The following is a 27785-nucleotide window of genomic DNA, read 5'->3' as shown; positions in this document are numbered from 1 at the left end:
GGCGGTGACTTCTCTTGTTGTGGAGCACAGGCTCTAGGCACACGGGCTTCAGTAGTTGTGGCACATGGGCTCAATAGTTGTGGCTCACAGGCTCTAGAGCACAGCCTCAGTAGTTGTGGTACATGGCCTTAGTTGTTCCATGGCATGTGGGATCTTCCCAGGCCGGGGCTCAAACCCATGTCCCCTGCATTGGCAGGTGGATTCTTAACGACCGTGTCACCAGGGAAGTCCCTGTACATTGTTTTTTAAGACACTGCTATTGTACACTTAATAGATTACAGTATAGTGTAAACATAACTTTTATGTGTACTGGGAAACCAAGATAACCATTGTTTGCTTTATTGCAGTTATTTGCATTATTGAGGTGGTCTGGAACCAAACCTGTAATAACTCCAGAGTAAGCCTGTATTTCATTTTACCTCAATAAAGTTGGAAAGAAAATCTTCCAAATAATGAAGTCTTGTGTGTTAAGTATGCAAAAACTTAAATATATGTACTGATTAATGAGCTATAATATGATTCTTGCAATTTTCAGATGTTAAAATGTTAAAACACACATTATTTATTTATTTAAGCAAAAAATCAATTTTATCATGCTTCTTCTTAGGAGAAAGTGAGGCTTTATAAAACACAACAGTAATAACAACAAAAACATATTACTATTTTATCATTATTAGGACAAGTATTTCTCAATAACAGAGTCATGAAAGATCCATCAGCTATTTGAAAACCAACTGAGTAATAAACTCTATATAAGTATCCTTTGAATCAGAAATCAAACTTATAAGGATTTGTCTGAAATAAATCATTTAATAGGATCAAAACCCTCCTATTCATGAAAACTTTTGGGGATCAATAATAGCAAAACTAAAATTAAGATTAAATGTCTAATAATAGAGAAAGGATTAGTAAATTATTGTAAATAAAAATGGGGGAATATGCATCCATTAAAAAGATAATCATTAATGTTTTTTAGATAGTTAAAAAAAGCAAAAATTTTACATATAGCATAGATCATGATAAATTCCAAGTGAGTTTATTAAAATAAGTTAAATGTGAAGTCTATAAAAATAGAAGTGTCTATTAATTAAAGATATGAATTGAGGGAAGACTTCCTGTGCTTGAAAACAAATGAAAGATATAAAAGATTTAGATTGCCAAAAAATAAAAATCTATCGATAGAAGAAACCATCATTAACAAAATTATAATGTAACTAAAAAATTGGGGAAAATATTTGAATACATATCAGAAGATGGCTACTATTCCTAAAATATAAAGCACTTTATTGTATCAGTAATATCAAGATATTTTTGGTGAATCTGAGGGAAACAATATATCATAATTGAAAGGTTATAGGCTTTGATGTCAGGCAGTTTCTAGACTGAATTCTGGAACTGCCAGACAGGCTGCCATATACTGACTTTGGGCAAGTGACTAAATTTCTCTCAACTTTATTCATCAGTAAAATGGAGACACTGCTTGTTTCCTAGAATTGTTTTACATATTAAATGAGATAAAATATGTAAAGCACTAGGGATGTAGTTGACACACAAACATTTTTGCCTGTTACTTTTATTATACCCATATGAAGGAGAATATTGTGCATATATTAAAAATGATTCTCATGAAAACTTTAAAAACAGAGGATGCATGTGATAGTCTGTTAAATGAAAAAGGATATAAAACTACATTCACTATGATCACAACTTTTTAAAAATATATAATCATAATTTTTTAAATATATGAAAAATACTGGAGAGGAAACATTTCTGGGTATGTCTGAGTGAGGAGGTTGTCAAATTTTCTCCCCCTAAAAGCAACTGTAAAGCTGGACAAATTGACAAAATGCCATTTCAGTGCTCTGGAAATTGACCAAAGGCATCAACAAACTGAGAAGTATTCATGCATGAAGAACAATGGAGTTTGAGGCATTCTTGCCTAGGTCTGCTTCTAAACCACCTCTCCCTACCTCTTCTCTAATTTAGCTTAATTAGTGAGGTGATTCTTCTAGAGCAGGATGGGCTGTGAGGGCCAGCAACTTTGCTGCCACAGAAAGGGCTCACAAAATTTGGAGCAGTGGGTGAAGGACCCATGCCTGACAATGTCGTTGGTTGAAATGGAGATCTTGGTGGAGAGCGACCAACATATTGTAATGAGAGTCCTAGGAGAAAAGAGAGAGAAAGAGGCAGAAGTTATGTATAAAAAAATAATGTCTGAATATGTCCCCTGTTTGATAAAAACATTAATCTACATACCTAAGAAGTACAGATAATTCCAGGTAGGAGAAGCATATGGAGGTCTATAGTATACACATTATAGTGAACTATTGAAAGAAAAAGAAAATTGTGAATTCAACAGGAGAAAAATGATTCATCACTTACAGGGGAGCACCAACATGGTTAACAGTTGATTTTTCATCTGAAACAATGGAATCCTCAAGGCAATGGAAACACAGATTCAAAATGCTGAATGAAAACACTATCAATCAAAAATGAAGGCATGAAGGCGAAATAAACACATCCATGGATAAACAAGTATTGAAAGAATCTGTTGCTAACAAACCTGTCTTGCCAGGATTACTAAAGTATGTCCTTCAGCTTGAAAGAATATAAACCAAATGATAAATTGAATCCACAAGAAGAAATGAGCACTAGAAATGGTTAAATGTAAGTAAGTATAAAAGATTTTAGAAATATATTTTTTCTCATTTTTGCTCTTCTTTGAAAGATATGATTGTATAAAGCATTAGTTTTATTATTGGGTTTGTAACATATATCACATTTATAGATGTAATTTATATGATAATAATAGCATAAAGGAGAGAGGATAGAATGGAGCTATAGCACAGTAAAGTTTGTATATTTTATCAGAATTAAGTTAGTGTCAATGTGAAATAGATTGTGATTAGTTCAGATGCATATTGTAATCTCTAAAGCCACCACTAAGAAAAGCGTGTGTGTGTGTGTGTTTGTGTACATATACCATATGCATACACTCAAGTATATATATATATAACATTAAAAGAAGGCACTTAAAAAAGGAAGAGAAGAACAAAAAAGACAAGATAAATAGAAAAGAAATAGCAAAATGTCAAATATAAATGTAAATATTTCAACAATAACATTATATGTGAGTAGTCTAAACACCCCAATGAAAGAGATTATGAGACTGGATTTTTAAAAAATCAAGATTTGAGAAAGGCAAATATTATATCACTTATGTAGAATCTAAAAAATAATACAAATGAATCTATATACAAAACAGAAACAGACTCACAGACATAGAAAATAACTTACGGTTACCAAAGGGGAAAGAAAGTGGGGGGAGGGATAAATTAGGAGTATGGGATTAACAGACATGAACTACTATACATAAAATAGATGAGCAACAAGGATTTACTTCAGAACGCAGGGAATTGTTTTCAATATCTTGTAATAACTTCTAAAAGAAAATAATCTGAAAAACATATATAACTGAATCACTTTTCTGTACACCTGAAACTGACACAATATGGTAAATCAACTAATACTTCAATAAAAAAATCAAGATTCAATGATATGCTGTCTATAACAAATACATTTTGGTTCAGACACATATAAGTTGAAGTAAAAGAATGGAAAAGATATACTATGCAAATAGAAAACATAATGGAGCTGAGTGGCTATATTTATATCAGACAAAATAGACTTCAAGATGAGTAATATTACTAAAGACATAGAGTGGCATGTCATAATAATTAAAGGGTCAATTAATCAGAAAGGATTTATAAATTATAAATTATTATATGTAATACATGTGTAAATTATAAGTGAATACACACAACAGAACCTCATAATACGTGAAGCCAAACCCAACACAATTGAAAGGGGTAATAGACAATTTGACAGTAACATTTAGAAATTTCAATATTCCACTCTCAATACTCGGCAGAACAACTATATAGAAAATCTGTGTTAAACATAAACTTACCATGCAACCCAGAAAATCATTCCTAGGAACCTACCCAAGAGAACTGAAAACCTGCGTTTACACGAAGACATGTACATGAATGTTGATAGCAGCATTATTCATAATAGCTAAAAACTCACAACAGTCCAAATGCCCACAGCTGGTGAATCAATAAACAAATTGTGGCATATCTATATTAGGGAATACTATTTAGCAGTAAAAAAGGAATGAACTACAATTAATGTAATATGCCAAAATCATTGAATTTTTTTTTTCCTGGAGCAAAACTGGAATAATTTACTTCCTTGTCTCTGTTGGACTTGCTGCTGAAACAGAGCCTGCTTTCACCCTTGTTGGTGGCCTGTTCCATTCTGATACTTGGTTAGATATTGCCCAATGAATTCCATTTTAATCTTCATGGGCTAGCAGTCTGTAGTACCCCTAGCCTAAACAGAGAATATCCAAAATTGTAAATATTTCATTGTGTTTCAACCAAGCAGAAAAACATCCTCAGGAGGGTGCTGCTTAGGTCTGTAAATCAGACTTTTTTTTCCAAAATCACTGAATTTTGACTATACTTTAAATGGGTGAATTGTATGGAATGTTAATTTTATCTCAGTAAAGCTGTTTTTAAAAAAAGAGTGAACTCTGAAGGCTTTGCAGATGTGATTGGTGCCCTGTGGCACCCTGACTCCTGCGAAGCTGTGAATCCTACTCGATTCCGAGCTGTCTTCCAGAAATATGTTCCCTCCTTCTCTGGATACAGCCAGCAAGATGCCCAAGAGTTTCTGAAGCTCCTCATGGAGCTGCTACACTTAGAAATCAACTGACGAGGCCTCCAGGCTCCACCTGTCCTGGCCAATAGTCCAGCTCCCTCCCCACCCTGCCGTGGAGGGGCTCTGCTAGAACCTGAGTTAAGCGGTGATGAGCCAACCTAATGGGAAGCTTACCTGGAGCGAGAGGACTGCAAGATTGTGAACTTGTTTGTGGGCCAGTTGAAAAGTTGTCTCAAGTGCCAGGCCTGTGGGTATCGCTCCACGACCTTCGAGGTTTTTTGTGACCTGTCCCTGCCCATCCCCAAGGTGGGATTCCAGAAGATTCCAGGGGTGGATGGGACATGGGTTCTGTGACCCAACCCTACTGAAAAGTTGTCTCAAGTGCCAGGCCTGTGGGTATCGCTCCACGACCTCCGAGGTTTTTGTGACCTGTTCCTGCCCATCCCCAAGAAAGGATTTGCTGGGGGCAAGGTGTCTCTGCGGGGTAGTTTCAGCCTTTTCACCAGGGAAGAAGAGCTAGGATCGAAGAATGCTCCAGTGTGTGACCAGTATCGGCAGAAAACACGAAGTACCCTTTCAACACCCTTAAGCCCCCAGGCTCTCCATTTACCTCAGAGACGTCTATTTTTGTGTCTTTGTAATCGGGGAGGGGGGAGGGGGTGGTTGTACCTCCCATTATTTTTTTTATTAAAAAATACCCTTCCCACCTGGAGGCTCCCTTGTCTCCCAGCCCCATATACAGAGCTCCCCAGGCCCCTGCCCGTGTACAGCCCCCAGACCCTCTACAGTCTCACTATTTTTTGTGAATAAATTTATTAAGAAAAAAAAAGTGAACTAGTGATACATGCTATAATATAGATGATTACTGATACATGCTATAATATGGATGAACCTCAAAAACATGCTAAATGAAAGGGAGACACAAATGACTACATATTGTATAATACCACTTACATGTAATGTTCTCTCTTCCAGAGATGTTAAAATTTGAAAATATTTGCATCTTAGAATATATAAAATACAGCAATTACAGTAGAGGTGGTAGGATTGTGAGTGATATTTAGTATTTATAATTTTTCTTTAATATTGTTGGACTGTCTTTTAGCAGGTTAATTGAGGTATAATTGACATACAATAAACTGCATATATGTAAAGTGTACAATTTAAAACTTTTGACGTAGGTTTGCATCTGTGAAACTATCACCACAATCAAGATAATGAAAATATCCATTATCCTCATCTGTTAACCTTCTCTCCCACCTCTGTCCACTCCTCCCCTCTTTTGTTTTTTTTTTTGGTCTTGTTTCTTTCACTTAGCATAAATTACATTTAGATTCATCCATGTTGTTTAATTTAAAAATTATTTTAAGATTCTTTTCCAGTTATTTATCTATAGTTTGAATTTTCCCATACAAATTTTTACTTTAAACTTGCACTATTCTTTTTTTCTTTGTTTGTTTGTTTTTGCGGTATGCGGGCCTCTCACTGTTGTGGCCTCTCCCGTTGAGGAGCACAGGCTCCGGACGCGCAGGCTCAGCGGCCATGGCTCACGGGCCCAGCCGCTCCGCGGCATGTGGGATCTTCCCGGACCGAGGCACGAACCCGTGTCCCCTGCATCGGCAGGCGGGCTCTCAACAACTGCGCCACCAGGGAAGCCCTGCACTCTTCTTCCAATTATAATTGATAGGCCAGTAGTAGTTAGACAGATGATATTTCCTGTACAGAAATAAATTCTACCACTTAAAGTTAATCTGAAATTATGTGTCAAAGTTTAAAAGCTTTCTGGTAATAAGTTATGAGACACCAAATCAAGCCAGGTTGAAAGTTCTCTTACTAATTTAAAAAATAGGGTAGGCAGCTATGTTTCTGTGATGGTTTCACCTGTTCAACAAGTACGGCAAGACAATTGTTTTTTGCTTCTTCTATCCATCTCTGATTGTACCATATTGAAATTGTCTAGAAAACTAAATGATGTTAATGAATAATATGGGTTTCTATTGAGTTTGTTTCATTTGCCCGTGATTCATTACATTTTTTTGTTTTTTTCTTTCTTTTCAGACCAAGTGTTTATTTAGCTTGTTCCGGGATACTGACCATAATTTGATTCAGAATAATAAAATAGGAGGAATTAATTCTCCAGTGTCCAAACCAGTTATTTCTAAGAACCTTAAAGAAGATAAAACAGTCAAAGAAAAGGATATGGAAGCAAGGCCTAGGCCTGGGGATGTGGTAAGTTGTTGAGAAGGTGATGATTTTGCTGGTTTTATTACATTCCAGAGGCTTGCACTGATTTCTCATTTGGTGAATTGCCTCAGTTTAACTTGCGTTTTGATGCAACATAACGGTCCTTGCTTTTGCTATTGTGGAGACTATGTAAGAATTGACTTTTTTTTAATAAGTCAAAGAACCAGCTTTATTAATTTCTGGACAAGCTCCCCAAAGTGGAGGACTTGAGAGGGCTAGAAGAATTTTTTTAATAATTAAAAAAATTTTTATTATTAAAAAAATATTTATTTATTTGGCTGCGTCAGGTCTTCGTTGCAGCATGTGGGATCTTTTTTTTTTTTCTTTAGTTGCAGCATGTGGAATTTTTAGTTGTGGCATGTGGGATCTTTTAGTTGCAGCATGCAGGATATTTAGTTGCAGCACATGAACTCATAGTTGTGCCATGTGGGATCTAGTTCCCTGACCAGGGATCAAACCCGGGACCCCTGCATAGGGAGCGCAGAGTCTTAGCCACTGGATCACCAGGGAAGTTCCAAGAATTTAATTTAATTTTTAAAATTTAATTAATTAATTTATTATTTATTTTGGCTGCGTTGGGTCTTCGTTGCTGCACGTGAGCTTTCTCTGATTGTGGCGAGCAGGGGCTACTCTTTTTTGTGGTGAGTGGGCTTCTCATTGTGGTGGCTTCTCTTGTTGAGGAGCATAGGCTCTAGGCACGCAGGCTTTGGTAGTTGTGGCTTGTGGGCTCTAAAAGGTAGGGTCAGTAGTTGTGGCACACGGGCTAAGTTGCTCCATGGCATGTGGTATCTTCCCGGACCAGGGCTCGAACCCATGTCCCCTGCATTGGCAGGCAGATTCTTAACCACTGAGCCACTAGGGAAGTCCCAAGAATTGAATTTTTGAGGTGTGCTTATTTTCTTTCAGCAAGCATCTAGTATAAAATCTCAGAGCTCAGATACTCCTTTGGAAGTTGAACCCTCTCTTTGCAACAATCCAGAAGGACAGGTAACTATGCATGAAGAGTTTGAAAATTAAGTTTAAATTCAACAGTCCTTTACTGAGCAAGATAGTATGATACAGTGGAAAATGCTGAGGAAAATGCTCATTATCTGAGTAACCATCCCATATTTGCCACGACTAGTTTATGACCTTGGGTAAATTTCTTTGTCTTGTTGAGACTCTCTACAAGGAGTGGATACCAGATTAATTTCAAGATCCTTTCTAGCATTAAAAATTTATGTCTTTTATTAATTATGCTATATTAAGCACTAAGAGAGATGGAAAGATGCATCATCTGCAGCGTTTATTCGTTTGCCCTCAGGACACTCAACACTCTGGTGGGCAAAACAGACTGGTACATAACTAACTGTAAGAATCTTGATGAATGCTATAGTAGAGGTACAAATGAAAGTGCTATGTGGCCTCAGAGGAGACAGATGGGGCAGTCTCAGAACACTTCAGGAAGAGGTGGTATCGAAGCTAAGTAGTGAAAGATAAAGAGAGCCCTTTGCCAAATGAATTTCAGGAGAATTTCAGGGCCAGAGAACAGCTTGAGGCAAGGCACAAAGAAGGTAGCAGAATTCAGGATACATCAATTAATTCAGTATATGGTATAGAGAAATGAAAGTAATGGTTCTAGAAGGAGGTGATAAAGAAGACAGAGACTGAGTTGAGTTTTAGAAAGACTTTGAAAGGCTTGCTAGAAAGTTTGGGCTTCATTGTATAGATGATGAGGGACTGTTAAGCCTTATAGAGACTCACACTGAAGTTTTTTAAGTCACGTAGAAAAAATACCTCATGAGTGTTTCAGGGCAGTACTCTTGCCAGGATATGGAAAAAAGAGATTGAAGTTGTGGTAGGGTCTTCAGATGTCAGTTTATAGGTTTTATTTACAGTACAAATGAGTGTTGATGACAGTTTAATCTAGGGAAGGGATTGTAGTAAAGAAAGTAAAAAACCTGTGGAGGCAGGGTGTGGAATTTGAAAGCTTTGGGGTGTTGAGGAAGAAAAGTTAAAGATAACTCAGGTTTCAAGCCTCACTTTCTGGAAAGATGACAGAATCATTAACAGAAAAGTAAAAGTAGAGATGGATATAGGGGAAATGATAAGTTTAGTTTTGGACATGTTGTATTGATAGTTAGGATGCTGGCAAGAATCTGGGTAGAAATGTCCGTGAGGTTGAAGTTGATAGATGGCACTTAAGAGGGTGTGGGTGGGAATGTCAGACGGTTATGAGGTTATTTCTTCATGACTCCTGAAAGAGGTTTGGTAGAAGAAAGAATGGCATTCACTTGAAACAATTCCAAGAACAGTATCGAATTAATAAACAAGACTTCAGCTGGGGTAGAAGTTTCCAAGAATAAAATTGAAAACCTTTTTCTGCAAGAGATAACCAGCATTACTATTTCTCTTTCCAGTTATTTTTCTATGTAAAAAATGTTTTAGGTCAGAATCACACTATATATAGTTATATACACAATTTTCTCACTTATTATATTGTGAGCATTATCTTATATTACTAAAATTTTTTCATAAATATCTGTTTTTCTGGAAATAATAAATTAGAGAAAAATGTCTTTACAGCAATATGTAGAAGCAGGAACATACATTGTGTTGGAGATTGAGCTGGACAAAGCCTTGGTTCCGAAGCGAATGCCAGAGGAACTAGCCAGAAGGTGTGTAGCAATGGTTCTCATACTTGCTTTGCAAGACAGTTTAGGTATAAATAAAAGGCAGTCATTTTGTCCACATAAATGTAATTTTTCTTGGGCTAAGCAGCAGACAGTTTTCTGGGTTTTTTTTTCAAATAAGTTTCTTTTGTTACTTTTGTTTTCTTGTTATAAAAGCAGTATGTTGCCATTTACAAAAAAAATTGAGAATTTCAAGATAGGCAAGGAAAAAAAAAATCAACAAGAAAGTATCTAAAAATACCCAGATTTCTTTCTACTCACCCAGTGATAACCACTTTTAACACCTTGGCACTTATCCTTCTGGAGTTATTGTAAAGTCCCTGTATTATACACACACACACACACACACACACACACACACACACACACACACGCACCCTTGTCTCATGTAAATATATGTAATTTTTTAGAACTATTTTTATATTGTATCACAGTGCTTTGATTGTGTTTCTAGGAAGTTATCCATTTCATCAAGATTATCCAGTTTGTTGATGTGTAATTATTCATAGTATTCCTTTATATCCTTTTTATCTCTATAAAATGGGGAGTAATGTCTCCATATACATTCTCAATCCCTCTACATTTCCTCCAACCCTCATGCCATTTCCCCACCAACACCCTGCACCCCAGTCCTAAGCAATCACTTATCTACTTTTTGTCTGTATAGATTTGCCAACTCTGAGACGTTTCATATAAATGGAATCATACCATATGTGGTCTTTGTTGACTGACTTCTTTTATCTAACATAATGCTGTCAAGATTCATCCAAACTGGAGCATGTATCAGTACTTCATTTCCTTATTGTTGAGTGGTATTTTATTCTATGAATACACCACATTTTGCTTTTCTAGTCTTCAGTTGATGGACATTTGGGCAATTTATTCTTATTATAGGGTTCTATAATGATTGTATTAAAATGGAAGTCAATTCATGTGACTCCTCTGTTCAGAAACTACCAGCAACTCCCCATCACACTCTGAGTAAAAGTCAGTCTTTACAGTGGCCTACGAGGGCCTACGTATTCTGCATATATTTTGTCCTCATTTTTTTCGGTCCAGCCAAGCTGACCTCTCGCTATTCCTCACACATGCCAGGCACACTCTTGCACCAAGGCCTTTACACTTGTTGCTTGCTTTGCCTATAATTTCCTTACCCCAGGTACCTACCTACATGACTTGTTTCCTCACTTCCATCAGGTCATACTCAAGTACTGTCATCTCACTGAGTCTTTCCCTGGTGAAATATGCTCCCCAACTCCACCACCACCAGCCCCCAACATAGTCTATCTGCCTTCTTGCACTATTTTTTTCTATGGCACATATCACTAACCAATTTATGTTATTTATTGTCTTTTTTTCCCGACTAAAATGTAAGCATCGTGAGGGCAAGAATTTTTGTCTGTTTTGTTTAATGCTCTATCCCCAGCACCTAGAAAAGTGCCTGATGGATAATAGGCACTCAGTATATATTTTGAATAAATGAATAACGTTGTCTCTGGAGAGGAAACTGGGTGGCTGGACAAGTTTGGAAGGAGACAATTTACTATATATTGTTTCATATGTCTTGAGTTTTGAATCATGTGGATATATTATATACTAAAATAAACAAAATTAAAATTAAGAATTATGAGCAAGGTATAAAATTACATAGGACCTATTCTCACTTTTTTTTTTCTGGCCGTTCCACGCAGCTTGCAGTGTCTTAGTTCCCCAACCAGGGATTGAACCCATGCCACTGCAACGAAAGCTCCAAGTCGTAAGCACTGGACCGCCAGGGGATTCCCCCATACACAGGACTTATTAAAGAAAGATTGAATTTGTGAATTTTTTTGTAAACTTCAAGGCAGTGTAGTATACCTCAGTAGGAATGTGAAACTGTAAGAAGGAAGAGCTATAACTTAATTTTCCTTAGGTTCTTGTAAGAGCTCATGAAAATGCAAGGTAGAGATTTTGGCATAAGTAGTTTGACTGTGATAAAATATATTTTCTTATTCACCATAAAGTTTGATATCATTACTGTAGTTTAATGCAGTTTTATAGATTATGACCAAGAGTACACTTTTTATCCTGTTGGAAAGGAAAGAAAAGCTTTCGCTTTCCTGTACTATTTATATTTCCAAAACTTTGTGCTTTCAGAGACTCTACTGAGTGCACATAAAGTCGTAACACCCATCTCTTTCTAACCCCTGAGTCAAGCCGCTTGTGTACAACAGTTTAAAAAAATGTGTAAGGGTAAAGCCAGGGCTCAAATTAGCCAGAAGTGCAACTTAGCTACTTTCCAGCTAGCTGCTTAGTGGCGTTCTTCTTGTCTAGTCCACAGCCATACGCTGTTCTGAGGTTCACGTCGAGGTTCTTACATGAGAGAATAGCTCAGTGCTCAAGTGTGATGGGCAACTGACCTTAGATCTCCCTCACCTAGACCTTAAGAGGTGGGAAATAAAAGAACATAAATCTGAATATAATAAAGTTTTGTTTTGTTTTGTTTTTTTCTGATACAGGGTCAAAGAAATGATACCTCCAAGGCCGCCTGTTACCCGTCGGACGGGAGGAGCTCAGAAGGCAAGTACCAAAGCCAAGGTGAAACTCTAAGATGTTGAGTGCACCCATGTGAAAATAATGCACGGACTCTTCAGTATGTTTTCCAAAAGGGGTGAGAAATTTTAGCTTCACATATTTTCCTTCCTGCTTCTATTTGTGACCAGTGGCATTCAGTGAAGAGTATACAGTGTTTAATCTTTGGCTGATGGTTTCTGAGCTGGGAAGAAAAGGGCAATTTATACCTAAAGTATTATTGAATGTAAAACTCAATCCAGTTTCAGACTTCCATTCCATGTCTTGACCTCTTTGAGGCCTCTTTACCAGACGTTTTGTATTTTTCTAGGCAGTGAGTGACTACCACATGCAGATCAAGAACATTTCTAGAGCCATTCTGAATGAGTATCACAGGATGTTTGGAAAACAGGCAGTCCAAGTGGAGAGTGATCTGGATAGTGAAACCCTGGAGGAGCAGAAGTGCCAGCTCAACTATGAACTTAATTGCTCTGGAAAATACTTTGCTTTTAAAGAGCAACTCAAGGTAAATATCAAGTTATTTAATGATTCCATAGATTTTTATGAAACATCTTCTCTATATACCTAGTTATCATTCTTTCTCTGGTTATGTTCAGCTGTGCTCTACCTTTCTTGCTGTTGGTGCAAAGAGCTATGTTCTCTATGATAGAATGTCTGGAGACATCCTTCCACTCCTGTAGAACCTTGGAATGGTTCAGTGTCTGTCCTGAGTGTAAGCTTTTAAGAAACTAATTCTTCACTTGAAGTTAGGCCAGATTTGGGGCCAGATTTCGTGTTGCACTAGCAGGCAGAAACTCTGTACCTGGTATTGATTCCATGACTGATTATCTCTGTCTCCCATTACAAACCTTTTCCTAGTCCATAGAATCACTAAGATTTGAGAAATATTTACTTAATAATAATTTCCCAAATAATAATGGCTAACATTTATTGAGTATTTGTTGTATACCAGATAAATTTTAAAATGCTTCATACTTTACTAATTTAATCCTCACAACAACCCTATGAGATAGGTACTCCCCATTTTACAGATGGAGAATTGCAACATTAGTTGGCTAAATAATTTTCCCAAGATCACAGAGCTAGTAAAGGTTAAAGACGGGGTGTAAATTCAGGCAGTCTGGCTCCAGACTCACGTTCTTATCTGCTACACTGCACTGTCTCTCTGTGTACATTTACTATGTGCCCTATACTGTACCAAACAGATACGAAGAAAGCATGTGGAAGTAACAAAGGGAAAAACAGCTGATATCCATGGAGGCAAGAGGCTATTCTCAGGTGGCATAGTCACATCTCAGTTGTGTCTCAAGTGACCTTACCACTCTCAGCCTCAATTTTTTGCCTAACAATGAGGGATGATATTAATATGATCACATGGGGTCACTATTAGAATTAAATAAGATAATGCATGGAAAGTGCTTAGTACAAAGCCTGGCAATAATGTTAACTTAGGGGAGAAAAAAGAAGATGCTGTCCTGGCTATAGCAGTATGTTATTTGTACAGCATTTTAAATTTCACCGCCTGTTATTTCTCTTTGGCTTCTCATCATCTTCTGAAGTAAGATAGGAATACCAGGAGTACATATCCATTTAACAAATGAGGAAACTGAAGTACCAAGTGTAAAATAATTTATGCGGTTGTACAGTGGCAGGATTAGAACCAGGATTCCGTTCTCCAAACTCTCAAATCAGGCCTTTCTCCTTTTCTCCCTTGAATCATGTGGCCACCATGAGAAATGTAATGCATAAACATAATGCTAAGGTATTTTTTTGCTTTATGACTCTCTTCACAAAGTATGAATCCTGTATTGACCATATTGGTGATGATGGTGATGTTAAGAAAAGCCATGTGGAGTATGTTGATTGGGGGAAAATCAGAGAACCAATAGTCTAGCAGTCACCAAGGAAAATCAATCACCTCCTGGAGTTCTGATGAGCCTTAGATCAGAAACTCAAGGGAGGCCTGTGCTGTTAGCATGGTGCTAGACTGTGTTATCAGATGGTGATATGTGTCTCTTGCAGCATGCTGTGGTAAAGATTGTGAGAGAGAAGTACTTGAAGACAACAGCATTTGAAAGCCAAGAGGAGCTGCAGAAATTTATTAGTGAGCTCTATGTTTTCTTGGTGGATCAGATGCATGTGGCCGTAAATCAAGTAGGTGCTTCAGAGCTAAGAATCCTTCCTTTTCTCTGTAGGTCATCAGGGTCTCCCCTGAATGATTCCTTCCTTTCTTGCTTCTTTTCTTCCTTAATTCCACAAACATTTTTTGGGGTGTCTGCTCTGTGCTAGGCATTGAAAACACAAAGATGAATAAGAAACTGCCTAAGTTATAAGACTAATTTTAGGGAAAATAAGGGGGTATCCTCTTTCAACTTCATAGAAAAATTAATTTCATAACTGTCATAAATTTAATGGATAAAAAATAAAATCAGCTATGTAAATTGTGGAAAAAAATTATTCTATTTATTCTGTGAATGTGTACAGTTCTCAACTTTTTCTTTAAGACTGACAATCAAAGCAAAGAAAAACTATGAGTTTTCAGATATTATACTTGAATGACAATGACATTTCATATATGCCTTTTCTATCTGACTGGTCTCCTCCCACTTGTCTGTTTATATTTGTACATCTTACATCTTGCCTTCATTTGCTCATTTTTTATGTATGCAGTTGTGGTTTGTTTGAAAACAAAGACAAAATCAAACTGTTTTTGTCCCTCTGGTAGTCTCTAACCAGCTATGCATCCTCAAAGCCTCTATCCTTTTTTTTTTTTTTAAAGGAAAGGGTGGATTTTTTTTTTTTTTGGCCTCGTTGGGGCTTCGTTGATGCGCACAGGCTTTCTCTAGTTGCAGTGAGTGGGGGCTACTCTTCATTGCAGTGTGCGGGCTTCTCATTGCAGTGCCTTCTCTTGCTGTGGAGCATGGACTCTAGGCATGTGGGCTTCAGTAGTTGCAGCATGCAGGCCTTAGAGTGTACACGCTTCAGTAGTCGCGGCGCATGGGCTCAGTAGTCGTGACGTGCAGGCTCTAGGGCTCATGGGCTCAGTAGTTGTGGCTCGCTGGCTCTAGAGCACAGGCTCAGTAGTTGTGGTGCGCAGGCTTAGTTGATCTGTGGCACGTCGGATCTTCCTGGACCAGGGATCGAATCTGTGTCCCCTGCATTGGCAGGCAGATTCTTAACCGCACTGTGCCACCAGGGAAGTCCCTCAAAGTCTCTATTCTGTTTGTTCTTTCCTTCACTGTTTTTTTCTTCTTGGCCACCATCACTTTTTCTTTTATCTGTTCAGCCTTCCTGAAAGAGGTAGGAGTGTCCAGTATCCTAGGGTTAAGAGAACAATCTTGCACAGATGATTTGGACGATTTGATTTGGAAAGCAATTGAGAACTGAGCATGAGATGGTAATTACTGTTGCCTTATGTCCCCAAGGAGCCCCTGTCTAGTAGAGGAGAGACGCACAAAATACAAATAACTGCAGTAGAGTGAGGTAAGTGCTGTGACAGAGGTGTGTCCATGGTAGAGCAGGTTAGGGGATGCCTAAAGAAAGTACCAACTTCACCCTGAGATCTTTCAGGGAAGGATTCACAGAGGAGCTGTGACTCGACCTGGGCCTTGAAGGCTAAAAGGAAGCTCTCCAGGTAGATGTTTCAGAGCATTTGAGTCATAGAGAATATCATAAAGGCTTAGAAGCTTGGAAGAATATGGCATATACAGAAACTGCATATAGTTCAGGAGCAGAGGTTGAAGTGGTTGAGTGACAGAGAAACAGGCGATGAAGCCAGGGATCAGTTCCTGGTAGGGGAGCTGGGAGCGTGGATGGAGGCCTTATATGCCACACAAAGAAGTTTTGACTTTTTCCCTTATTAGCAGTTAGATGCAATAAATTTAATTATTTTATACTTGGAAATAATATGATTAGATTTACGTTTTACAAAAAGCACTCTGATAGCAGTATGTAGGATGGGTTAGAGGTGGTGAACTGGTGATGTTAACTGGTTATTTCATACTAAGGAGGAAAAGAGAGCAAAGATTCTTAAGTTTAAGTCTCAGTGACTGGGTAGCTGGCAATATCATTGACTAGGACAAGAAATACAACATAAGCAAATTTGGTGGAAGGCAAGTGATGTTGAATTCAGTTATAAACATTGGCTCTTGTGGGGTTTTGCTCAAGAGAGAGATCTGGGCTAGAGATTAGATTTGGGAGCCTTGAGTATATAGATGCTAGTCAAACTGTGGTCATAGATGAAGCTGCCAAGAAAAGCACGAGTAGAGAGAGAAGCAAGCTGGTGGCAAAACCCTAGGAAACACCAACATTTAAGGGATGGATGAGTAAAAGAATTAATAAAGGAGACAAGTAAATTGTTGAAAAGACAAAAGACCCAGAAGACAGTGGTATTTCAGAATCTAAGGGAAGAAAATTTTAAGAAGAAAAAATGGTCAACGTTGTCAAATACTCTGAGGAGTTCAAGAAAAACAAGATCTGGGGTAGGGGGAGGGGAGATTGGAGAAAGGAGGTCAAAAGGTACAAATTTCCAATTACAAGATAAGTAAGTACTATGGATGTAATGTACAGTATGAGGACTATAGTTAACACTGCTGTGTGGTATATATGAAAACTGTTGAGAGTAAATCCTGAGTTCTCATTACGGTGACACATTTTTTTTTCTTTCTCTTTTTATTGTATCTATATGAGATGATGAATGCTAACTAAACTTTCTGCAGTAGTAATTTCACAATATATGTTAAGTCAACATATGCTTATACAGTGATATATGTCAGTTATATCTTGATAAACCTGGGGAAAAAAGAAAAAAATCTGAAAGGTTTTTATTGGATTTGGCAATAAGGAGGTTGTTGTTACCTTTACAGAGCAGTTTCATTGGGCTAATGATGTGGATTCAAATGATAATGAATTGAAGAGTAAATGAGTAATTAGGAAGCAGGTGGAATATAAATTCAGGAAGTTGGAAGATGAAGGGAAGAAGTAGGAAAGTAGTAGCTAGAAATTAGAGATTTTCTTTTTAAGATGGAAAAGTCTTTAGAACGTCCACAGGTTTAGGAAGAGCCAGCAGACTGGGAGAAGTTGAAAATTGAGGAAAAAGAGGGAATAACCAATGGCAAACTCAGGATATACAAGTGGAAAAGGATCAAGATTTTAGATGGAACAATTAGCCTTGAAACAGAGAAGGATGTGATGCTTCGTCCTCTGAGACTGAAAAGAAAGAGATAACAGTGGATGCAGAAAGAAACAATTCGGGTGTAGGATTCAAAAGTTGAGGGGTTTTTTGCCTAATGATTTCTATTTCTTCTGTGCAGTAACACCTTTACTGAAAGTGAAGGGGTAAGAGTTGAATGAAAAGCTTGAAGAAAATGTAGATACTGCACAGCATTATGAAAAATGTTGCTGAACAAGGACAAATACATAGATTGCTGAGCGTATTAAAGGCCTTCAGCTAAGACTGTATGCGGTTTTCTTCAGAATCAGTTAGCAGCTCCTGTCTAAGAATGAAGAAATCCGATTGTAGGATTGTTTTAATTTGGGAGTTTTCTGGGCAAGTGCAGAAAAAGGACAAGGATGCCCAGAACTTGAGTGTGCTGGTGAGAGAGTAGTATGAGTAGAAATCATGAGATCCAGGCTTATCCATTTGGGAAATGATCGGCATATTGGAAGTCAGAGAGAAGTTTTAAGGGGACTAAATGACAAGAAGGGAGAAGACTTGTAATGTGGGTTTGGGGAGTGGATATTAGAGGTATGATATTTCTGGTTTGGGCATGGCAGTGTGTTTGTTGCTGTAGGGATTTGGAGGTCAAAGTCACCAAAATTAAAAAGAACAAAGAACAGAGGCATTAATCAATGATCAAAAGCTTACTTTGGCCCATCTCAAATTTAGCTTTACTCTTCACATTCCTTAGTAACTCTACTTGTTAATGTCAGTGATATTATTTTTATTTGTAGTTAAAGAATTTGGTGGGGTGGGGGGGTGGTCTTCCCTGGCCATAGCGTCTGGCCCAAGAGGGTACTTGTTATTACCAGACTTGCTTTCCTATCTGGGTATATAGGATATATTATTTTTCCTTCTACCTTTCTGGCTATTTCTAAAATCTCTCCTTTGTAGAATCTATCTGTCTATATAGCCCACTGAAAACGTAGATGTAGCTGCCAAAGATTTACCCTGGGCTCGTGTTTTCTTGATGTTTAAAGACTCTAGCTAGTTCTTGCCAACCCTTTTCATGTCATGACACCTAAAAAATGATAATATTTGTCTGTACACTAGAGAAAGTGAAAGAAGCTGTTTGAGGTTAGAAGTGACTTAGTTAGGGATTCTGGCTGCCCTAAGGGTTGAAGAGAGCAGTTGTGCCCTGAATAATTTTTTACTCACGTCCATGAGCTTAGACTGTTGGTATTCAGATACCTGAGATTCTATTTCACCCTTGATATTCATCCTTTGGTTCACTCTCACTCTCTTAGTGTATTGGCAAGACTGTAAGAAACCTCAATATCATTTTTGACATCATGACTAGAGTCTCACATTTGGTTTATTCTTATAAAACTTCTCTACTTGTAATTGCTTCATTTTGTCTGCCTAACATCTTGATGATGACAAGGCCATGCCAGATGATGTCCAAGGCACTCCTTCAACCATTTATACCAGCAGTGAACAGCTTCGACTCTTTGCATTTGAAGCAGAAGTCAATGAGAACTATGAAATGGCAACAGTGTACTATGAAGAGGTAATTAAACATCTTTCTGGTGGTTGTCATTGCTGCTATTTGTACAATATGGGTATAATAAATAGTAGTTTCTGATTGTTTAAAATCCAACCTTATTGGTGAAAGGATAGAAACATAGATCAATAAAACAGAATCCAAATATAGGTGCACACAGATAAGGCCATTATATTTTCGACAAAGTTGTTTACAAATTTACAAATTCAATGCAGAAAGGGTAGTCTTTTCAAAAAATTGTGTTAGAACAGTTGGTTATCTGTATGCAGAAAATGAACCTCGAGAGGCAGAGATCAAGATGGCAAAGTAAGAGGGCATGGAGCTCACCTCCCCACCACGAACACATTAAAAATACATCTACATGTAGAACAATTCTCACTGTAAACTAACTGGAAACTGGCAGAAGGACTCCTGTACAACCAAGGCTCTAAGAAAGATACACACACAATTGAGTAGAAGGGGAAGAAAAGTGATCTGTTTAGGATCTGTGCACCTCAGAGGGGACTCAGAGGAAAGGGGAGATTGCACCGGTGTATACCCACACTGGGGAGTGAGTAGGTCAAGCCACAGACTGGGTATCCCAGTCCTGGGTTCCTATGCAGAGGAGACAAGCCACCTTGGCTGGTTGGAGGACTGCTGGGATGGATAAAAAGGCTGGAGAAGCCTGGACTCCGCTCCTGAGGTGTGCAAGCGTCCTGGCTTGCCCTTGAGGTAAGGCAGAGAGAGGACTGCCCTACTGGCTGCCAGGTTTCCCATGGCTGCCTCACCATGCACCTGGGCCCGAGCCAAGCTGACGTTCCAGCCCCACTTAGACCGTGCCACAGCACAGCATTGGAACTGGGGGGCCACAACCAGGGAAAAGACTCGACCCTGGGTTGCATCTGAGAAGAGCCGCTGATGCCTACACGGGCAGTGCATCAGACCTCTGTATGCACATGGGCCCTAGTTGCTTCAGGACACCCCTCCTCTGGTGCAAAGGTTTTGGTGTGGGGAGAGGGAAAAATGCGTACTTAATGGGAACATAGCCAGCTGGAGGAAAAATCACATCCAATGTTGTGAAGCTATTGCCCTATGTTTTCTTCTCAGAGTTTTATAGTTTTAGGTCTTACATTTAGGTCTTTGATTCATTTGAGTTATTTTTGGTATATGGTATTAGGTAAGGGTCCAACTTCAGTCTTTCGCAGGTGGATATCCAGTTTTCTTAGCAGTTTGCTTAAAAGACTGTCCTTTCCCTATTGAATGGTCTTGGCACCTTTGTCAAAAGTCATTTGACCATATATGCTACGATTTATTTCTGGGCTGTCTGTTCTATTCCCTTGGTCTCTATGTCTGTCTTTATACCAGTATCAGACTGATTACTGTAGCTTTCTAAGTTTTGAAATCAGGAAGTGTGGGTCCTCCAGTTTTGTTCTTTTTAAAGATTGTTTTGGATATTCAGGGTCCCTTAATATTCCATATGAATTTTAGAATGGGCTTTTATATTTCTGCAAAAATCAGCACTGGAATTTTGATAGATATTGCATTGAATCTGTAAATTGCTTTGGACAGTATGATATCTTAACAGTATTAAGTCTTGCAATCTGTGAACATGGAATGTATTTCCATTTGTTTATGTCTTCTTTAATTTCTTTCAGCAATGTTTTATAGTTTTAACTCATTATGAGTTGCTTTTATTATTACATATTTGTGGATAAGCTTATGTTTGCATTCTCAAGACTGTGACAGAAATGATTATATGTAAATCTTTAAAATGAAATATAAAATGAATCTTTTGGTTCCCAAGTAATTGGATGAGCATATGATGACCAGAACACTGACACTAGGAAGCAATGAGTTGAGGATTCAGTTTTTACATTATTTCATCAAATATTTATTGACCACATACTATAAGCCAGAGAAGTGACTGTTCTAGGCATTCGGAATTCAGTGGTAAGCAAAAAAGAAGTCATAGTTTCTACTTTCATAGAGCTTATAGTATTTATGGAGTGCTTACTGTGTGATGTTGTGTGCATAAAGAATTTGACATAGCGTCACAATAACCTTGGTCCTCCTGATGCTTCATGTGATAGAGGTTGGTTCGTGAGCCCCAGAACCTGGAGCACTGGCTGGACTACGGTGCCTTCTGCCTCCTAACTAAAGACAATATCAAAGCACAAGAGTGTTTTCGGAAAGCCCTTTCCCTGAACCAGAATCATATCCACAGGTATGGTTGGAAGGGAGATAAGGAATGAGTAGGAGCAGATAAGCTTCCATGTGAAATTGTCTTGGTTCCATGACTGTGACATGGGACCATGTTGTTAATCATGTTGGTGGTCTCTTCTCAGCTTGTTGCTGTGTGGTGTCCTGGCTGTCCTGATGGAGAACTATGAACAGGCAGAAATTTTCTTTGAAGATGCTACTTGCTTGGAGCCAACTAATGTTGTAGCCTGGACTTTACTTGGTTTGATATTTTCCTGTGATATGAATGTGTTTTCTTTCATTAGAAGATTTTCCCTTTCTCTTTCCACTCTTATGTGGCTCATCGCGTAGTTCTTAAACTTTAGTAAAAGTGTGGGAAATTTAAGTGAAATGTTGTCATTCTTCAGTATACGATGGTGGGAAATTAGTCACATTTATTTCAACATCTTTTTTTCTTCAGGTTTGTACTATGAAATTCAAAACAATGATATTCGAATGGAAATGGCATTTCATGAAGCCTTCAAACAGCTTCAGGCACGAGTGCTTCGGGCACAAGTTACAAAGCAGAGGATCACAGGTACTGTGGAGCATGTTGAAGAAGGAGGGAAAGCAGACTCTTGTTTAGGCCCTTGGGGAATAACCAGTGGTTCTTCTACAGCAGCAGTCAAGGTGGAAGCTACAGCAGGTAGGACCAGGGAGAATGATGAGTGGCTATTGGAAAAAATTACTGGCCTTATGAGTAGGACCTGGCACATAGTAGGTACTCAGTAAATAGCTGTTAAATGAATGAGAAGGTGGAGTTTTGAGTTGTTCCAGGGATACCAGGAAAGAGTCCTTCTAAGTGTTTCCTCATTCATGTGATGGAAAGTTGGAAGCTTCTACTTGTTGCTATTCAGTTTTTTAAGACTTAGAGAATTTACTGTCTCTGTGTATCCCTAAAAGGGGTATCATTTTAGCTGAGTAAATTTCATTCTTTTTCCCCTCACTCTCTTCCCCAGTATGTAAGGTCCCATTCTTGTGATTGTTAAATTTATTTGTTTATTTATACACTGTATTTTTTTCCTGTTCTTCATTGACATTCTCCTTTCCTCCACTTTAGGAAGTCAGTCATTCTAATGTGTTTAATGTGTGTATTTTTGTTTATGTGTTTCTTGCATATGTTATTTTGTTTATAAGTTATTGTACATTGTTATTTTGTGAGCATAAATTTTCAACAGTTTGAGGTATACTGGACATTTCATAAACTGCACATATTTAATGTACAATTTGATGTTTTGACATATGAACACACCCATGGAAACATCACCACAATCAAGATAATGAACATATCCAAAATCCCCAAAACTTCCCTTGTGCCCATTTGTAATCTCTTTCTCTTGCTCCTATTTCCAGATAACCACCAATCAACTTTCTATCACTATAGATGAGTTTGCATATTCTAGAATTTTAGAATTAAGCAGAATCACACAGTATATACTCTTTTTTGTCTGACTTCTTCCACTAAGCCTAATTATTTTGAGTTTCAAACATGTTGTTGCCCATATCAGTAGTTCATCATTTTTTATTTCTAAATAGTATCCTGATATACAGAGATACCACGGTATGTTTATTTAGTCACCTGTTGATATATATTTGGGTTGTTTCTAGTTTGGGACTATTAAAATAAAGCTGCTATGGATATTTGTGTACAAGTCTTTGTATAGACATATACTTTCATTATCTTGGGTGAATACTTAGAAGTTGAATAGCTGGGACCCTGGGTTATCTTAACAGTATGTTTTTTATTTTCTAAATATTTGGGGATTTTTCCAGATGTCTTTGTTTTTTATTTCTAATTTAATTTCATTGTGATTAGAAAATGTGCTTTGCATGATTTGAATCCTTTTAAATTTATTTGGACTTGTTTTATGGTCTAGTGTTTGATCTGTCTTGATTCCATATACACTTGAAAAGAGTGTGTATTCTGCTGTCATTGAGTGGAGTGCTCTATAAGTAGGTTTAATTAGTTGACTGTGTTGTTCAACTCTCCAAATGCTTTGTAGTTTTGTGCCTTTGAAGTTTTGTTTAAATAGTTCTTGCCTCAAGTCACATTTTCTTCAATTAACTTTATAATATTAGTTTTACATTTAGATCTTTTTTAAAATTTATTTTTATTATTTTATTTATTCATTTTTGGCCGCCTTGGGTCCTCGTTGCTGCATGCGGGCTTTCTCTAGTAGCGGTGAGCGGGGGCTACTCTTCATTGCAGCGTGCGGGCTTCTCATTGTGGTGGCTTCTCTTGTTGCGGAGCACGGGCTCTAGGTGTGTGGGCTTCAGTAATTGTGGCACGTGGCCTCAGTAGTTGTGGCTCACGGGCTCTTGAGCGCAGGCTCAGTAGTTGTGGCGCACAGGCTTAGTTGTTCCGCGGCATGTGGGATCTTCCCAGACCAGGGCTCAAACCCGTGTTCCCTGCATTGGCAGGCGGGTTCTTAACCACTACACCACCAGGGAAGTCCCTACTTAGATCTTTAATCTATCAGGATTCCATCTTTGACTGTGATGCAAGGTAGGTATCAAATTTTATTTTTCTCCACATATAGATCTGGTTTTCTCAAAACCATCTATTAAGCCATCATCTTTTATCCTTTGATTTAAGGTATATATGTCTCTGAGCTCTCTGTTCTGTCTCATTTGTCTGATCTTAAAACAATATCACACTCTTTTTATTGCTGTGGTGTTATAGTATGCCTTCGTATCTGGCGTATGAGGTTCTCCCATTTACTTGCCTTTTTTATACCTGACTTACCTATTCATGAATGTTTATTCATCTGTATGAATTTTATAGTGAGTTTATCAAGTACATTAAAAATCCAGTTAGATATTTTATTTGGACTGTATTGAATTTATAGATAAATTTAGGGATAATTAACATCTACATATTATTAAACCATTCCATCCAAGTGTGTGGAGGATCTCTCTATTTACTCAGGTCATCTTCTGGGTTCTTTATTAAAGTTATAACATTTTTTTCCAGTGAGGCCCTGTTTAAGTAACTCATAGATATTTTATAGATTCCATTGCTATCATAATAGTATCTTACTTTAATTATGTTTTCTAGTTGGTTATTGCTAGTATTTTTTAGTGTATGCTGTTGATTTTCTACATTTTAGGTTTTAGTGTATACTGTTGTTTTTTAGATTGAACTTGTATATGACAATCTTGTTTGACTCATTGATTCAAGTAGATTATTAATTCTATTATTATTATTATTTGCTTTAAAGAAAGCTTTATTTACTACATACATCCTAAGAATGTATTGTAAATGAAGCAAGATCTAAATAAACTTAAAAGCTTTTCAAATACAATGCAACTAAAGATAACAACTAAACTGCTAGCATGTTTGAAAACAGAGAACTCAAAAGTTTGTTTTTTTTTAAACATTTATATAGTTTGTTCTTAACCCTAAAAAAAAGTTCACATTTCAAGTTACAAACTTACTTCAGTAGTGTACATATGTGAAATGTTTTTCAAACAACAGGAACAGACAGACCACAGGTAGGTAGGAGGCTCACTGATACTTAACGGGCTATGTCAGCAACGTTTATTTTTAAGGTAGTTTGGTAGTTGCCATGTTAAGACACCATTTTTTTCCTTTTTCTTTTCTGCAAATAATTTACAGGCACATGTAAAATACAGTAAGACCCCTGGGTTAGTCTCATCCAGTGAACCTCTGTGATAATTAATCCTTCACTGGAAGGAGAGTAGGAGAGTACTTCTTTCATACAAAGTCAAAGGATGGGGATCTAATCCAAACTGCATTTTGTTGGATTACTCATTACAACAAATTTGAGTTGGGATGCAGTTTGCTGTATACAGAATCAGGAACATTGCACAATTACTTTATGTTTAAGTACGATGGAAAGGAAGGTTAGGAATGTTTAAAGGCCTTCGCAGGCACTCAATAGTTTTATAGAATAGTTAAATAAATATTGCTTATATATAAAAAATTCAACCCACCCTAAGATGAGGGAAAAGAGGGCATTTGGGAATCTCTTAATTTAAAATGTAAAACAAAACTAATACGTTTGCTAAGGGCACTATCCTGTTATTAATCCACAATAAGAATGCAGCTATCAGCAAAATTCAGTGAGTAGAAGGTTTGATGGAATCTCCAATATGACATAAAAACACAACTGTGGCCGTGCTATCTATTGCACACCTCACTTCCTTGATAGAACCTTTAAAAAAAAAAATCCAAGTTGGTGTATTTTATAAAGTAGATGACAATCTTAACATTTTACTGTATTTTACATTCACTCTGCTAAACAAAGGCCTTTAAACAGGCACAGAACGCTGCAACAATACATTTACTTCCTACTAAAACAAAACTGTTCAATAACATTGAAATAAAATGGTTTCATTTTGCATTCAACTAGGTAACTTCTGCAACATAAAACAGCTAAAAACAAGCATTAGGAGATATTTACAAACTATCTTTTACTCCTGCAGGTCTCTCCTCCTCCTCCTGGCTGTGCACGCCCCAATTCAGTTCACCTGCCATGTGCATGGCAATGGAGGGAGGCCCTGTTCAATAAACATAATATTTCCAACACCGTGACAACCACAGACCTTTCGCATGAAACATGATAAGGCAACTAGAAGCATATCTGCCGACAAGAGTCTTTCAGGGTCTTGTCTATTAATTCTCTGTCTCTACAAACTTAGACTTCAAAACAAATATAATAAAAGCATTAGGAAAGGAATGAAAGTTGTATATTGGACAATTAAATAGCTATGCAAAGATGTCTTATGCAAACTATTAAAATCTTGTGCTTACGCATACTCTGCTATTGAAAATACCTCCCAACCAAACCAAACGCCCCCAAAAAACCAAACACCCATAACAAAAAACCCCAACAAAAAGAAGTATAAAAGTCATCAATGTTTTCTCTGTCAGAGTAATTCATTTGTCCTAGACTTGCCAAACACAAAGGTGGGACTGGGAATGGGGAGAGGGTGACTAGTGGGTGGGGAGAGAACCTATCTAAGAGCAAAGGCACTTGGAGAAGGAGTAGGGACCCAGGGTGATGGTGGCAGGTGAGAGAGCTTTCCAGTGTTTGGACTCAGAAGTGTGACAAGTCTTTCAATGTTGGTTTAAGGAGAGGTCAAGTGTTTAAAAAACAGAACCGTCATGGATAACACAGAGTAACACCTGTCAACTTTTAATTCCAGCAGAAATAGAGGTTTCACTCATTTTAAAATTGCACTTTTCAGGGCTTCCCTGGTGGCGCAGTGGTTGCGCGTCCGCCTGCCGATGCAGGGGAACCGGGTTCGCGCCCCGGTCTGGGAGTGGGACTGGGAATGGGGAGAGGGTGACTAGTGGGTGGGGAGAGAACCTATCATCTAAGAGCAAAGGCACTTGGAGAAGGAGTAGGGACCCAGGGTGATGGTGGCAGGTGAGAGAGCTTTCCAGTGTTTGGACTCAGAAGTGTGACAAGTCTTTCAATGTTGGTTTAAGGAGAGGTCGAGTGTTTAAAAAACAGAACCGTCATGGATAACACAGAGTAACACCCGTTAACTTTTAATTCCAGCAGAAATAGAGGTTTCACTCATTTTAAAATTGCACTTTCCAGTATAACTTTTAAAATAACGTTTTATGTAGTATTTTTAAAGCACTATTGTTTGTATCTTTAAATATTGAATATATTTTTCAAAATAGTTCCCTAGCTGCTCAAGTGTGCTTTTTAATATATAGTTGATATATTTACTATTGAAGGTACTACAAAATAGAAATCTCTGGAGTGCAGAAGTTAAGAAAATAACCTTCATACTGAAAATATATCCTTAAAAATACAAAAACGAAAACCTCTATACAAATGTACTACAGCGTACAAATTTTTAAGAGATGGTGTTTAAGGCACAAACCATTGCAAGCCTCTTAGAAATGTACAAACACAGGTCTGCTAAATTGAAAACAGTCTTAAAAGATTAGTGAAAACTTCATGTATATAAAATATTCCAGTATGGTATCTGATAACATTCTTCACATTCGGGTTTCGTGTGTGCTAACCCAACACGTTCATTCTTCACAAATAGTAAAGTGTTCCTTCAGTGGTCGTGGTGGGTGGATCTCAGTAGGTCTGGTAGACGTCATGGATAGGCACCTGGATAGCAGCGGCGGGGAAGGCCTGAGGTATGTAGCCTGCGTACCCGCTGTAGAGGGCGGCCGCCGCGTTCTTCTGCAGCGTGGCGATCGTAGCTGTGGTCGGAGCAGCAAATGGCACATAACTGGCCCTGTAGATCCCGGCAGCAGGAATTCTCTGAACGTTCGGAGCCACCGTGTACACTGGAGTTATTGGGCGGCCCTGGAAAGGTGGTGACGTGGACACGGCAGGGATGACGGCGGCAGCCGCGGCCGCGGTGCTGGCTGGGTCTGGCTGCACAGCGATGGGGCTGATCATGTGCTCCATTGTGTGGATTTTACCATCTTCAATCATTTTAGGAGCCGGAGCTGCCTGAAACATGGAATACTGGGCCCCGATGGCAGGGATGGCCACTGTACCAGGTTTAATGGCAACTGGCAACTGGATTGACGGCAGAGATTTCCAATTTTTTTTATTATTTTTATTTTTATTTTTTTTTTGTGGTATGCGGGCCTCCCTCCGCCGCGGCCTCTCCCGTTGCGGAGCACAGG

General features: G+C 38.1%; 2 protein-coding genes across 4 annotated transcripts in view; one reads left to right on the top strand and one right to left on the bottom strand.

The window, feature by feature from the left end:
* CFAP70 (cilia and flagella associated protein 70) overlaps positions 1–27785 on the top strand; it is a 95422-nt gene that overhangs the window by 38343 nt on the left and 29294 nt on the right. For 2 of the 3 annotated variants that reach the window (XM_055080802.1, XM_055080804.1), the window contains 10 exons: positions 6784–6954; positions 7876–7956; positions 9535–9626; positions 12140–12204; positions 12527–12717; positions 14235–14366; positions 18815–18940; positions 21004–21137; positions 21259–21374; positions 21573–21689. In XM_055080802.1, the coding sequence (XP_054936777.1) occupies positions 6784–6954; positions 7876–7956; positions 9535–9626; positions 12140–12204; positions 12527–12717; positions 14235–14366; positions 18815–18940; positions 21004–21137; positions 21259–21374; positions 21573–21689 (1225 nt within the window). The remainder of the gene's footprint in view (positions 1–6783; positions 6955–7875; positions 7957–9534; positions 9627–12139; positions 12205–12526; positions 12718–14234; positions 14367–18814; positions 18941–21003; positions 21138–21258; positions 21375–21572; positions 21690–27785) is intronic. The other variant, XM_055080803.1, reaches the window with a different exon arrangement.
* The window catches only part of LOC102996014 (RNA-binding protein 47-like), a 2864-nt gene continuing 1544 nt past the window's right edge, over positions 26466–27785 (bottom strand). Inside the window, exon 2 of the mRNA XM_024132079.2 lies at positions 26466–27675. Coding sequence (XP_023987847.1) covers positions 27223–27675 — 453 coding nt within the window. The 3' untranslated portion in view covers positions 26466–27222. The remainder of the gene's footprint in view (positions 27676–27785) is intronic.

The sequence above is a fragment of the Physeter macrocephalus genome, chromosome 20, assembly GCF_002837175.3.
Source record: "Physeter macrocephalus isolate SW-GA chromosome 20, ASM283717v5, whole genome shotgun sequence".
Classification (NCBI taxonomy): Eukaryota; Metazoa; Chordata; class Mammalia; order Artiodactyla; family Physeteridae; genus Physeter; species Physeter macrocephalus.
Note: the sequence above shows the minus strand (reverse complement) of the source record. Positions and strands in the feature narration are given on the sequence as shown.